The sequence below is a fragment of the Tenrec ecaudatus genome, chromosome 7 (genome assembly GCF_050624435.1).
Source record: "Tenrec ecaudatus isolate mTenEca1 chromosome 7, mTenEca1.hap1, whole genome shotgun sequence".
Classification (NCBI taxonomy): Eukaryota; Metazoa; Chordata; class Mammalia; order Afrosoricida; family Tenrecidae; genus Tenrec; species Tenrec ecaudatus.
The window spans coordinates 137,351,414-137,363,180 of record NC_134536.1 but is presented as its reverse complement, the minus strand read 5'-3'; the positions used below and the strand labels follow the sequence as shown (position 1 = coordinate 137,363,180).

General features: G+C 51.4%; 1 protein-coding gene across 3 annotated transcripts; it reads left to right on the top strand.

Moving 5' to 3' along the window:
- Nucleotides 1-216: 216 nt before the first annotated feature.
- On the top strand, nt 217-10,962 carry ARMC12 (armadillo repeat containing 12). Of its 3 annotated transcripts, none has more exons than XM_075554124.1 (6): nt 217-1,609; nt 2,523-2,668; nt 2,902-3,036; nt 8,846-9,019; nt 9,132-9,203; nt 10,641-10,962. In XM_075554124.1, the coding sequence occupies exons 1-6, from the start codon at nt 1,447-1,449 to the stop codon at nt 10,935-10,937; spliced, it is 987 nt and encodes a 328-aa protein (XP_075410239.1). In that variant the 5' UTR covers nt 217-1,446; the 3' UTR covers nt 10,938-10,962. The 3 variants fall into 3 exon arrangements, with proteins under 3 accessions (XP_075410239.1, XP_075410238.1, XP_075410237.1); XM_075554123.1 differs by having other exon boundaries at nt 10,611-10,962; XM_075554122.1 differs by having other exon boundaries at nt 217-1,690; nt 10,611-10,962.
- Nucleotides 10,963-11,767: the final 805 nt, after the last annotated feature.

The window sequence follows — 11,767 nt, the reverse complement described above, 5'->3', positions numbered from 1 at the left end:
TGGCAGTGAGTTTGGTTTCTGGCACCATAGCTGTGACCTTCCATCTCACTGCCATCCAGTGCATGTCCCCTGAGAACGGCCGGATAGGGCCGGGTGGAACAACTCTGGGTATCTGAGCCTGTAGCTCGTAAAGGGAGTAGACAGTCTCATCTTTCTCCCGCCATGCAGGGTGGCTGGTGCTTCAGACTGCTCACTGAGCTCTTAGCAGCCCCACGCGTGACCCTCCGAAAGATGACGGCCTTGGAACCCCCTTGAGGCAGATCGACCCTGTCCTGCAGGGTCACTGTGATTCAGAAGTGAGCAGTGGGCATGCAGCACAACACCGTCGCTTCATCAAAGAAAGGACGTTTTCGTCTTGCTCAAAATAGAAGATATTCGGAAGCAAGAACAGTCATTTCCAAGAAATCTTCAGCGTCACACTAGCAAACAGACATGCCTGTGTCTTTTTCTTCAAGCTGCTGACGGATGAAAATGTCACCCTGGAGATGACTCTGGCCTAATCCCTAACCCCTCTGAATCACTCAAGGCCACCGTAGGAGAGAGTTCAGTGAGATCCAAGAAAGAACTTTCCTTCTTTGGAGGCCTTTATAAAATAGGCGAGCACAATGCTGCCTTGGAATGTCAGGGTCAAAGAATCAACTTACAGGACAGAGGGGACAGTAACTGGGTGTTGGAGCCCCAGTACTCAGACTCTCTGTTCTCAAAGGCAGAACCCAACTGGGGTCCCTACTAAGGACAGGATTTTGTGCAGGGTGCTGAGATGCAAAGACAAGGCCCCTCAAGAGCCCTTGTTCAGACAAGAGGACAGGTAGACGCTAGAAAAGATGGACTTGCCTCAAGACTCTGTAGACATTTATAGACATTTATAAGGTGCTCTCCTTCTTCTCCTCCGATCCCCTCCCCCCCCCCCCCCGTCCCCCCCTCCTCCCCGCCCAGGAGCCCTGTTTGCACAAACACACTGAGCCAGGGGTGGGTCTCTGGCGGAGAAATCAAAGATGGGTGAGAGGGCCAGGGTCATGAGGATTCTGAGCTCCCAAATGCCACTCCCTGAAGATGTCCAAGGCTGCAGAAATGGGCTTCTGTGTGGCCCTCTAATGAATGAAAGGCAGCTTCTGGAGACACCTGTTGGAGGCTCACCCACTTGGCTCCCCTAAAGAAAAGGGGAAGCAAAGGATCCTCATCCCCTGCCAATTTTATTCACTGAGTCTCCAACTTCATTTCCTAAAGCTTGGCAGCTGAACCTTACTTCTTCCATGTGCCGTGGCTTCCCCATGTCCCGCACTACCACCCCCAGCTCCTCCTCCCACAGTTTCCCCAGCTCCCTTTGTTGCTCAGGTTCCAGTTCTGGTCCCCTGGTTCCCAGTTCTACCAGAAAGTTCTGGTTCCGGAAGGCCTCTTCCCAGGCGCCTCGGGCCCAGCTCATGCCCGTAGGGCAGCACTGAAAACATGGGCATAAGCGTTCCCGAGTGCCTGAGCCAACTGGACTTCCGAAAAGGTGTAGTGGGCCTGGCCACGGGCGCTGGGGCCATCTACCTGCTCTACAAGGCCATCAAGGCTGGCATGAAATGCCAACCGCCCATCTGCTCCGGCTCACCCATCTGTATCGCCCGTGAGTGTCTAGTCCCTGGGGAGAGGGCTCTGCCCCAGGAGGCACCAGTTACTGAGGCCTCTTCTGTGGGAGGGCCCGAAGGCGACTCCTCAAAAGTTCCTATCTCCCTTTTGTTCCTCAAGCCCACCTGCTTCCCTCTAGTAAAGGCCTTGCTAGGGGTATGAGGTCAGAGTTCTCCGTGAGTTCAAGTGGGTCCGTAGACATCCTCTGGTACACCTAGCTTCCAGATACCTACTGCTTAGTGATTGAGCACCAGCCTCCCCCCGCCCCCATCTCCCAACCCAGAACTAAAGACTCCCAGAAAATGGCAAATTGAGGGATTTACGTACCTAGATCTGCCACTAAACCAGATGGCCTGTGTGTGCAAATTAAGGGAGGGGGGCGGGGAACATGCCCTTTTGCAAAAGGAACCCTGGTGGCATAGTGGTTATGCCTTGGGCTGCTAACTGAAAGGTCGGCAGTTCGAAACCACCAGCTCCTCGGGAGAAAGATGAGGCTTTCTACTCCTATAAAGACTTACAGTCTCTCAAAAAAAAAAAATTACAATCTCAGAAACTCACAGGGGGCAGTTCTACCCTATCCAATAGGGTCATTAGGAGTGGGAATCAGTTTGATGGCAATGAGTGAGCTGAGCAAGACTCTGTACTGCCATCTGCTGGAATACTGTTGCTATATCATGATCAGGCTAAAACACTGCCCCTCACCACCATATAAGAGAACATCGTCATAATAAATAGCTACATCTAGGATATTTGTGATGCCTGATGCACTCATTCAACTGTGCATGGTGGTCCTGCACTTAGCACGAAGAAGAGCCAAACCAGCCTATCCCAAGTCCCTTTGCCCAAACCTGAAACCCCAACCTTTCATTCCCTCGGAACCCACTGCCTGAACTGGTGGGGTGGCTGTCTAGGCCTGGCAATTGAGCGTGAGCGGCATGGACGGGACTCAGGAGAGCTCCGGAGGCTCATCAACTCTCTGGAGTACAAGCAGGACGAGTACACCAAGAGCATGATCCTGCACAGCATCACGCGGTGTGTGTACTTGCTGGAGGCTGAGGTGAGGAAGCAGACGCCTACCTGGCCAGTGGCATCTGCAGCTAGCTCCCCGCCCACCCCCACACTACTCCAACCTCTCCCCCCCCCCCCCAACCGGCCAGATTTGGCCCTTGGATCTGTTTTTCTTTGACTCATTCTGGGAGGGATGTACTGAGGGGTGGTGGCAACAGGAGGGGCAATGGTCCCAGGGCACCTGCTTCTGCCGTCTCTCGCATCTCTGCCCGCACACTCTAGGCCTCGGCGTGTACCGTTGATGACATCAGTTTGGTGGGCAGCATGTTGGATGACAAGGACAACAGTGTCAAAATCCAAGCTCTGAACGCGCTTAAGGCTTTCTCCGGCATCAGAAAATTCAGGCTCAAAATCCAGGTGAGCCCAGGGGCAAGTAAGTGGCAGACAGACGCGCAGGACATCCACAGTCTGTGTAGGGGCCTGTTAATTGGCAGAGAACAAGTGGGATGATTTCCCACAATTTTATTTAGGTCTGGGATTAGAACCCTTGGAAGATTTAGTTTTCGTTGAAAAGGAATAGGGGGCGGGGTGGGGGAAGTCCTGATGATGCAGTACGTTAAACATGGGGGTGCTGACCGTTTGGCAGTTCAAACCCATCAGCAGCCCCCATCAGGAGCAAGATGGGGCTGTCTGCTTCTGTCAAGAATTATAAGCTTGGAACTCTATGGAAGCAGTTTTACTGTGAGCTGGACTCCATTCTACAGCAGTGAGGGTCGTTTTGTGTTTGCCTGCCCCTTCCATATTCAAAAGGAAAACTAGACCCCAAGCACCTTGCTTTGACTTTCAAATGGCCCTCCCGCCAATGGTCATGATCGCTCCCAAATTAAAATAAAATTACTTAGAACCTATGAACACTACAGTCTATGTGTGAGGGAGACATCGTGATGACAAAACGAAGCCCACGTACCCACAGAGCGGGCTGTGAAACAGACATGGCCAGTGGGGTAGAGACCCCCATATTGCCTTCTCCAATCCCTTCTCCTTCCTCCTCCCTCTTCCAACCCCATCTGCATGTTGTTGATCAGTTCCTGGATTTTCTTTGTTGTTTTACCATGTATGCGTGTAGCCCTGCCTAAACTAATGGAGGGAGTCGGGTGATGAACTAAGTACAATACGGTCTGGGAAGTCCCCAAACTTTTTCTACATTGAAGTCTGCAGTTAGTGTTTTTCTGTAGTTTGGCCTTTTTCCTCCCTAACATTGGAAGACGCTTCCTTACCCGTGTAAGTAGCTCTTGTTAGTTGCCATCCGGTCAATGGGCCCATGTGGGCAGAATAGAACTGGGCTCTGCTGGGTTTTCAAGACGGACTTTTCAGAAGGAGATCACTAGGGCTGTTTTCCAAGGTGCCTCTGGGTGGGTTAGCAATGCCAACCTTTTGGCGAGTAGTGGATCGCTTAATGGCTAGCCCTTTCCTTTTCATAGTTGTGTAGTATTCTCTTGTGTGAATATCCTGCCATTTTATTTTCCCATTTGCTCACCGGTAGGCATGTGAGGTGTTTCCCAGGTCCCTGGGGGACCCCTCAGTGTGCTGTGAACCTTGTTCAGAGAATGTCTGAGGGTGGGCAGGAGCGGAACGGCTGTGCAGAGGGTACCAACTCTTCCAGAAGGTTTGTCTCCATCTGCGCTCCTATCACCTTGGCATGAGTGTTCCAGTTGTGTCATAACCTTACCAACACTGATTTTTTTTAACTTAAAAATGTTGCTATCAGTCCCCCTCTTTTTAATAGACATGCGTTTGTGTATGTTCATCCTCAGTTGCCTCAAAGCCTGTAAGACATTGATTTGTTGACACACCTCCTGCAGAGCTAATTTGCACAAAGATTTCAGGGCCAGCAGTCAGAAAGTCCAGTTTGACAGGGGAGGTCGGTTTGGAAGCAGCTATGGGAGCACCGGTCCTTCCTCCCTTCCCCAGCATCTTCATCCTCAGGTTCCCACTCCCGTCCTCCTCAGTCTGGGTGGAAGTAACTGTTAGATTCCTCGGGTGGGAAATACCTTGATTCTTGGCTTCGCAAGAGAAAGAAATCCACGCCAAAGCCCGGTTTGTAATCCAAGTGAGTTTTTTATAAAGGATTGGAGAAGTTTCAGGTTTATAGTTAACTGAACACAGGTCTGCACTCCCACATGTGGTGACCTAGAGAAGAAAAGGGAGGGACGGAGGGAGGGAGAGGAAGAGAGAGAGAGAGAGAGAGAGAGAGAGAGAGAGAGAGAGAGGGAGAGAGAGAGAGAGAGAGACCTTGGCATGGTTGAGCAGAAGGCAGAAGAGGAGCTGCTGTTACAAGAGGGTGGTGGTCTCCAGGTTCTGCTTGTTAGGGCCTCCCACTGGGAGGCGTGGTCTATGGTACTGGTTGACCCCATTGGCTGAATTAAGTCCACCTGGCCCAGTTTGAGGTCCACTCAGGTGTACTGTCTTGGGGCTTGAATTGGCGCATGCCCTTTAGTCTGTTGGCTTCCAACCTCCTGTAGGGGGTTCCTAGGCATCGAAAGGAACAACCCCCTAGCCGGCTACCTAACACAACCACTCCCTGGTCTCAGTCTCCACCTCTGTGTGCTTTCCTGCGTCTCTGCCTACAGAGACAGCACGCCAACTGCTTGTGGACGTAGCCACTCAGACTACCCAGAAGCCCTCTAACCCACCACGTCCAAAATGGAGCTCAGCCCCCTTGCTAAAGCCAGGCCACCGTCTCTGGAGAAATATGATTCCGTTGGCCCCCTGATCAGTCTTCACAGTACTCAGCTTATAATTAGTTTGCCTCCTTCTTGCCCCAGTTCCAGCCACTTACCCAGATCTTTCCGTGGTCTCCCCATTCCCTGGTTGTTGTACCTTACTGGCTCTCCCTTCGGCCTGACAACTTGCTAACTCCTACTTATCCTTCAGGGAACCCTGGTGGTGCAAAGGTGAAGCACTTGACCACCAACTGGAAAGTGTTTGCTTTGGAAAAATCTTGGTAACGGGATGAAAAGAGAAACTGCAGTCTGACTGCAGTTTGAAAACCAAATATCTGATAGACGAATCCCGCTGAGATGACACAAAGGCCTCTCAAACTTCAATACCGAAAAAAAGCAATTGGGAAATGGGCAAAGGGCACAGAGAGAGAGGTTCATCAAAGATGGCATATGTGCAGGACCATAAGCACATGGGAAGCGGTTCAACATCGCTCCTGCTGCCACAGTGCTGAGTCTGACTCATGCCAGCCCTCGTGCGTCAGGACTGTGGCTCACTGGGTTTGCAAGGGCTGTTTGTTTGGCAGTAAATCCCTTTCTTCCCACGTGTCTCTGGGTTGACTCCACCTTTCAACCTTTAGGTTAGAAAATGTTCGCATGAACCCTTGGCACCACCATGAGGATGTGAGTGAAGGCCACACCTTGTAGAGTTGTTATTGTCGTGAGGGGCTTTGGAGTCAGCTCCAAGCCAGGGTGACCCTGCATTCAGCAGAATGAAACCTTTCCCGGTCCTGTGCCGTCCACGCCATTGTTCTTATATTTGAGCCCATCCATGTGGCCACTGCGCCATTCCATCTTGCTGAGGGTCTTCCTCTTTTCCCTACCTACCTACCTACCTACTTTACCAAGCACGATGGCCTCCTCCAGTGGGGTCTCCTGACAATTTGAACGAAGTACATGAGACCAAGCCTCCCCATCCTTGCCTCTGAGGAGCATTCTGGCTGTACTTCTTCTGAAACAGATTTGTTTGTTTGTTTTGGGGGGGTTGGCAGCCTACAATACTTTCAATATTTTTCACCAGCACCGTCAAGCAAATACATTGATTTTTTTCCCTTTGGTCTTTGGTCTTCAATGTCCTACTTTCACACGCGTATGAGACGACTGAAAATCCCATGGCTTGGGTCAGGTGCCCCTTCATCTTCCAAGTAGCATCCTTGCTTTTCAACCCTTCAAAGAGGTCTTGTGCCGCAGATGCACCCAATGCAGTGCGTCCTTTGATCCTCTGACTGCTGCTTCCCTGAGCAGTGGTTGACTGTAAATGGGCGAGATGGTGAAGAACCCAACTGCTAACAGAAAGGGGAGTGCTTTGGACCATACAAGCGGTCAAGGTCAAAACTTGGAACACCCCTTGGAGCACAGCTGCTCTCTGCACACTAGGTCTCCGTGAGTCAGAGTCAACTTCACAACAACCATTAGAACAGTTCAACTAAAAATAGTCACAGTGTCAAGTGTGGAGAAACTGGATCTCTCAAACACTGTTGGTGAGACAGGCCACTCACAAGCACACAAAACAATAGTTTGACAGTTAATAGCCCCACCACCAAATATACATTTATCCCAGAATCAAGTATTTATCCTAGAGGAACTAAAACTTCCATAAGGGTTCCTAGCCACTTTCTTTGTAATCGTTAAAAACGGGAAACAACCAAAATGCCTCTCAAAAGTGGTTAAGTAAATGGTGGTCCATCCCTACTCTGTACATGGAACACTAGTCAGCAGACTGAGGCTGCACACAACTTGGCGGGCTCCCCAGGCCATTGCTGAGTGAAAGCCAATGTCTGATTCTGCTTATAGCATTCTCAAAATGGCACAATTTACAGAGAGGTGGTGAACAGATGGGTGGGTCCAGGGATTAGGGAGGGAGTGGGGGCAGAGGCGACATGGGTGTGTCTATAAAGGGGGAAAATGAAGGAGACTTTTGTGGTGATGGACGAGCTCTATGTCTTGAAGGTAGTGGTCATGACACAAGTCTCCACGTGTGATCAAATACCAGAAAACCCCACAGACTCATTGCATCCAGGTCAACTTTCTGGTTCTGATACACTCTCATTCTTGCTGCCGTCAGGTTATCTCAGACTCACTGTGACCCATGGGAACAAGGTAGAACTGGCCCTTTGGGTTCCCAAGGCTTTGATGATCTTTACAGGACTAGACAGCCTCATCTTTCTCCTGAGGAGTGGTTGGTGGGTTCACACCACTGACATTGTGCTTAGCAGCTCAGTGCATAACCCATTATGTCACTAGAGCTCTGGTCTTGAAAGTGTACTATAATCATGGAGGATGGAACCATTGTGAGGAATGGGGTGAAAGGTGCGTGGAATCTCTCTGTACTTTCTGTGAATGTACACTTCTTTCAGTATAAAAAGTTTAAAATAAAAAGTGTTCCGTGCGACAGGACTACGGAGAAAGATAAGACAGGGATGGGGCCATGAGGCAGGCTGGGGTGCAGGCCGTGTTAAAGGCTGTGGTCAAAGAGGCCTCATTGAGAAAGGGACAATAAGAAACGTCTGGAAGGGGGTGATGCATATTTGCGGGGAGAGCATTCCAAGCAGAGGAAACCGCCCATGCCCCCAAACCCGAAGAGAAGTGTGTTCTTGGCAGGTTCAAGGCCATTGAACCAGAGCAAGAGAGGAGGAGGCAAGATCGAGAAATAATAACGGAGGGCACATGGATGTTACCTAGATCGTATGGGTCTTGAAACATACTGCAAAGACTTGGACTGTTTTGCTGAATGAAATGGAAGCTTGTGAGCAGTGTGGTGGAGCATCCACTGTGCGGCAGGGAGACAGGAGGCTGCCATGGAAATGCAAGCGAGAGAGTCACAGCGCTGGCAAGCAGCGAGGTGGCGAGAGCGGCTGGAGTGCTGACGTGTTTTGATGGTGGGACCAGCAAGCTCTCCTGGAGGCTTGGAGGAAGGGACACTCGAGAAACAAAGAAGTCATTGGGTTGTGACCGATGCAACAGGAGGGAAGGTGTGACGAAGCGAAGACAGGGCAGGAGCAGGTTCGTTTGGGAACCAAGGGTAGTTGGAGTGTCTAGTAGACCTTCAAGGAGAGAAATGGGGTTGAATATGTGAGTCTGTACTTCAGAAGAGTGGTCCAGGCTGGGGGCACGAACCGAATCAAACTCACTGCCAGCATATGGATGGCATGTAACAAAGAGGGCCTGGGTGCTCCTAGTTGGGGGCGATATAGAGAAGAGGAGGGGGAGCAGGGGAACCAGAGACAAAGCCCAGTGAAGAAAGAATTCCCAGGAGGTGGGAGTCATCCGTGGATCAGATGGTGTTGAGGGTCTACGTTAGAACCTTCGATTGGGCTGGGCCCGGTGTTGTGGGCTGGGGTGTGGAGAGAGCAGAGGCTGGGACAGTGGTGTGGGAGCATTACATAAGAACAGACCCCCCAAAAAAAAAAAAAAGAACAGACCTTTCGCTTCCCCTGCCACCCCAGGAGCACTCCATCAAGGTGCTGGAGCTGATCTGCACTGTCTGGGACTCAGAGCTGCACGTTGCCGGTCTCAGGCTCCTCAACAACCTCCCGCTGCCTGACTATGTGCACCCCCAGCTGCGGCGGGTGATGCCCGCCTTGATGGAGATCCTACAGTGCGACTACATCCTGGCACAGGTGCGGGAGCCCACTGACTGCTACCTGACGCTCCTCCTCCACCCTGGGCACAGTCCCATGGGCAGGAAGCAGAGACTGACAGCCCTGCCCTCCCATATTTTCCTCTTTCCAGGTGCAAGCCATCCGACTGCTGAGTTACCTGGCACAGAAGAACGACCTCCTCTATGACATTCTCAACTGCCAGGTGAGATGGGACCCGAAGAGGGGCTGATGGATGCCAACGCAGGTGCTAGGGAGGGAGGGATCCTGGCTTCTTCCCACGCTTAGCCCCATCTGTGAATGGATTCCCCCATTCCTCCTCCTGCCCCTGAACTAAGTGCATTGAAAGAACATTCCCCTCTGCCCTGCCCCCACTAACCAGAGACTCCATCATGGTGTGAGGGGCTCTGGTGGGCGGGTCTTTCTGAATTCAGGAGAGAAAAACAGGCCAAGCAACAGAAGCTAATTATATATATATATATATGAGAACATGGTTTAATTCAAGGCAAAGCTGATTTTAGCAGCTGCAGGTCTTGCATAGACAGAAAAAGGTGGGGGTGTTAATGTAGGTATCTTAAGATTGAGCAGGGGAGGGAGTAAGGGTGGGGGGTGACAAAGCAAGGAGTGTTCTTAGGCCTCAAATCGCCAGAAGGATACCAGATTAAAAAAAAAACACAACAGCAAAAACCCTGTTGCTGTCAGGACAATGCCGACTCTGGGTGACCCGACAGGACAGACTACAACTGCCCTATAGTGTACCCAACATTATATTACGCTGTTATCGCCACAGAAGCAGACCGCCACGCCTTTCTCTGGTGGAGCGGCTGGTGGGTTCGAACCACCAGCCTTTCGGTTAGCTAGCAGTGAGCACTGACTCTAACCAGTGCACCTCTGGGACTCCGTATGGAAGGGAGTAGCTGTACCCGGGTATGCCTCCTAATAACACCATTTCAAAAAAGATTCGGCGACGCTTAATTGAATTGCAAGGAGAAATCCACAGATCTCTTGCAGGTGTGGGGGACTGATAAGATTTAAACTACTCTTCCCGAAACTGATAGATGAAAAAAAAAAACTAGAGCCAGTAGAAAAAAGAAGAAAAAACACCCTAGAATCAGTAACTGCCTCTCCACGGGACCCACCCAACCCGTTGCTGTGGGGTGGAGGCCTGCTCATGGCGCCCCCATGCGTTAACGGGGTGAACTGCTGCCTAGCTTTCTGGGTCCTCTGATCCCCAGGGCAATTGAGCACAGACTGTTTGCCCCACCCCGGACCTTGTAAGGCCACACTCGCTGTGTAACAGACAACAAGCTTGAGCCGTAGCCAGGGCCCTGAACTCCTCCATTCCTCCATGCACGTTTCTCCAGCGCTCACACAAAACCCTGAGGGAACGCTAAGACTCAAGTGTGGGTCTCCCCAAATCCCGCGGGACCCGCATTAGCGCCCTGTCCTTCATTCGTCACGAACACCAGGCCATTAAGGCCGAGGATGCCAAACAAGGGAAAAGGGGAAAGTCTCTGCACATTTCAACCTGACCTTGAGACAGGAAGGGGGTGAAAGAGCAACCTGAGAGCCGCTTCCTGACACTTGGCTGGCATTTCACCCCCACCCGCAGGTGCACCCCAACTTCTTGAACCTGTTCCAGTCCACACAGCCAGGGAGCCTGCTGTTTGAGGTGCTGGTGTTTGCTGAGCGGCTGAGCGAGGGCCGGAACGCCCCCCACTACCGCGTTGTGAAATGGCACTACAATGAACAGTCTGTGCATGAGGCCCTCTTCGGGGATGAGTCTCGGCTTGCAGACCGGCTGCTTGCGCTGGTCATCCACCCTGAGGAGGATGTTCAGATCCAAGCCTGCAAGGTCATAGTCAGCCTGCAGTGCCCCCAGGACCTGAGAGCGCGGCCCTCCTGCCAGCCCAGTTCAACCTATAACAGTGGGGAATAAAATTAGGAGAGCCAATAAATGAGGATGGGAGAGAAGCCAGAGTGCAGCGCCTGCCGGGGTGGGGGGCTTTCCGGGGCTGGATGCAGCTTGTGTCTCGTGGGGCCCCTCCTCTAGAGTGTGGCCCAGCATGGGCACATGTTCCAAACACACCCCACTTCGATGCCCACTCTTGGGGACACAGTGGCCTCTCTCTCACTGGCTGCTGTTTTTCTGGTTTGAATGTGGAGCCAGTGGCAGGCTTGGGGTCAGAGGCCAAAGAGAATGGACAGGAGGCAGGACAGCACTAGATTAGTCAGCATGGGCTAGGCTCATCTGCAGTTGCAAGTACCCACGGCCATCGAGCTGATGGGGACTCATAGCCTGTGGGACAGAGTGGATGTGCTGCATAGGCTTTCCAAGGTGGTAACTCCTTATGGAGGCAGACTGTCTGGTGTTTCATCTGTGGGACAGCTGGTGGGTTCGAACTATTGTCCTTTTGGTGAATAGCCCAAGGTTTAACCCATTGCCCCATGAGGGGAGAAAAGGGGAACGTCGTAGTGAGAACTGGCTCTTACAAGTTCCGATCAGATACGGACTTCAGCCCTTCTGCCCAGGTGTCATTGGCCAACGGGGTAGGTCAAAACGCACCGCCATTGAGTCAACATCGACTCATAGTGACCCTACAGGACAGGGTACAACTGCCCCTGTGGGTTTCTGAGACGGTAACTCTGTTTTTGTTTTCATAGTTAAATCACTTTCATTTTGTAACCATTTTATTTTTTAATCATTTTTCTCTTATCACAATCCATTGTGTTATTTTTTTAATTTTATTTTATTGGGGGCCCTTACAC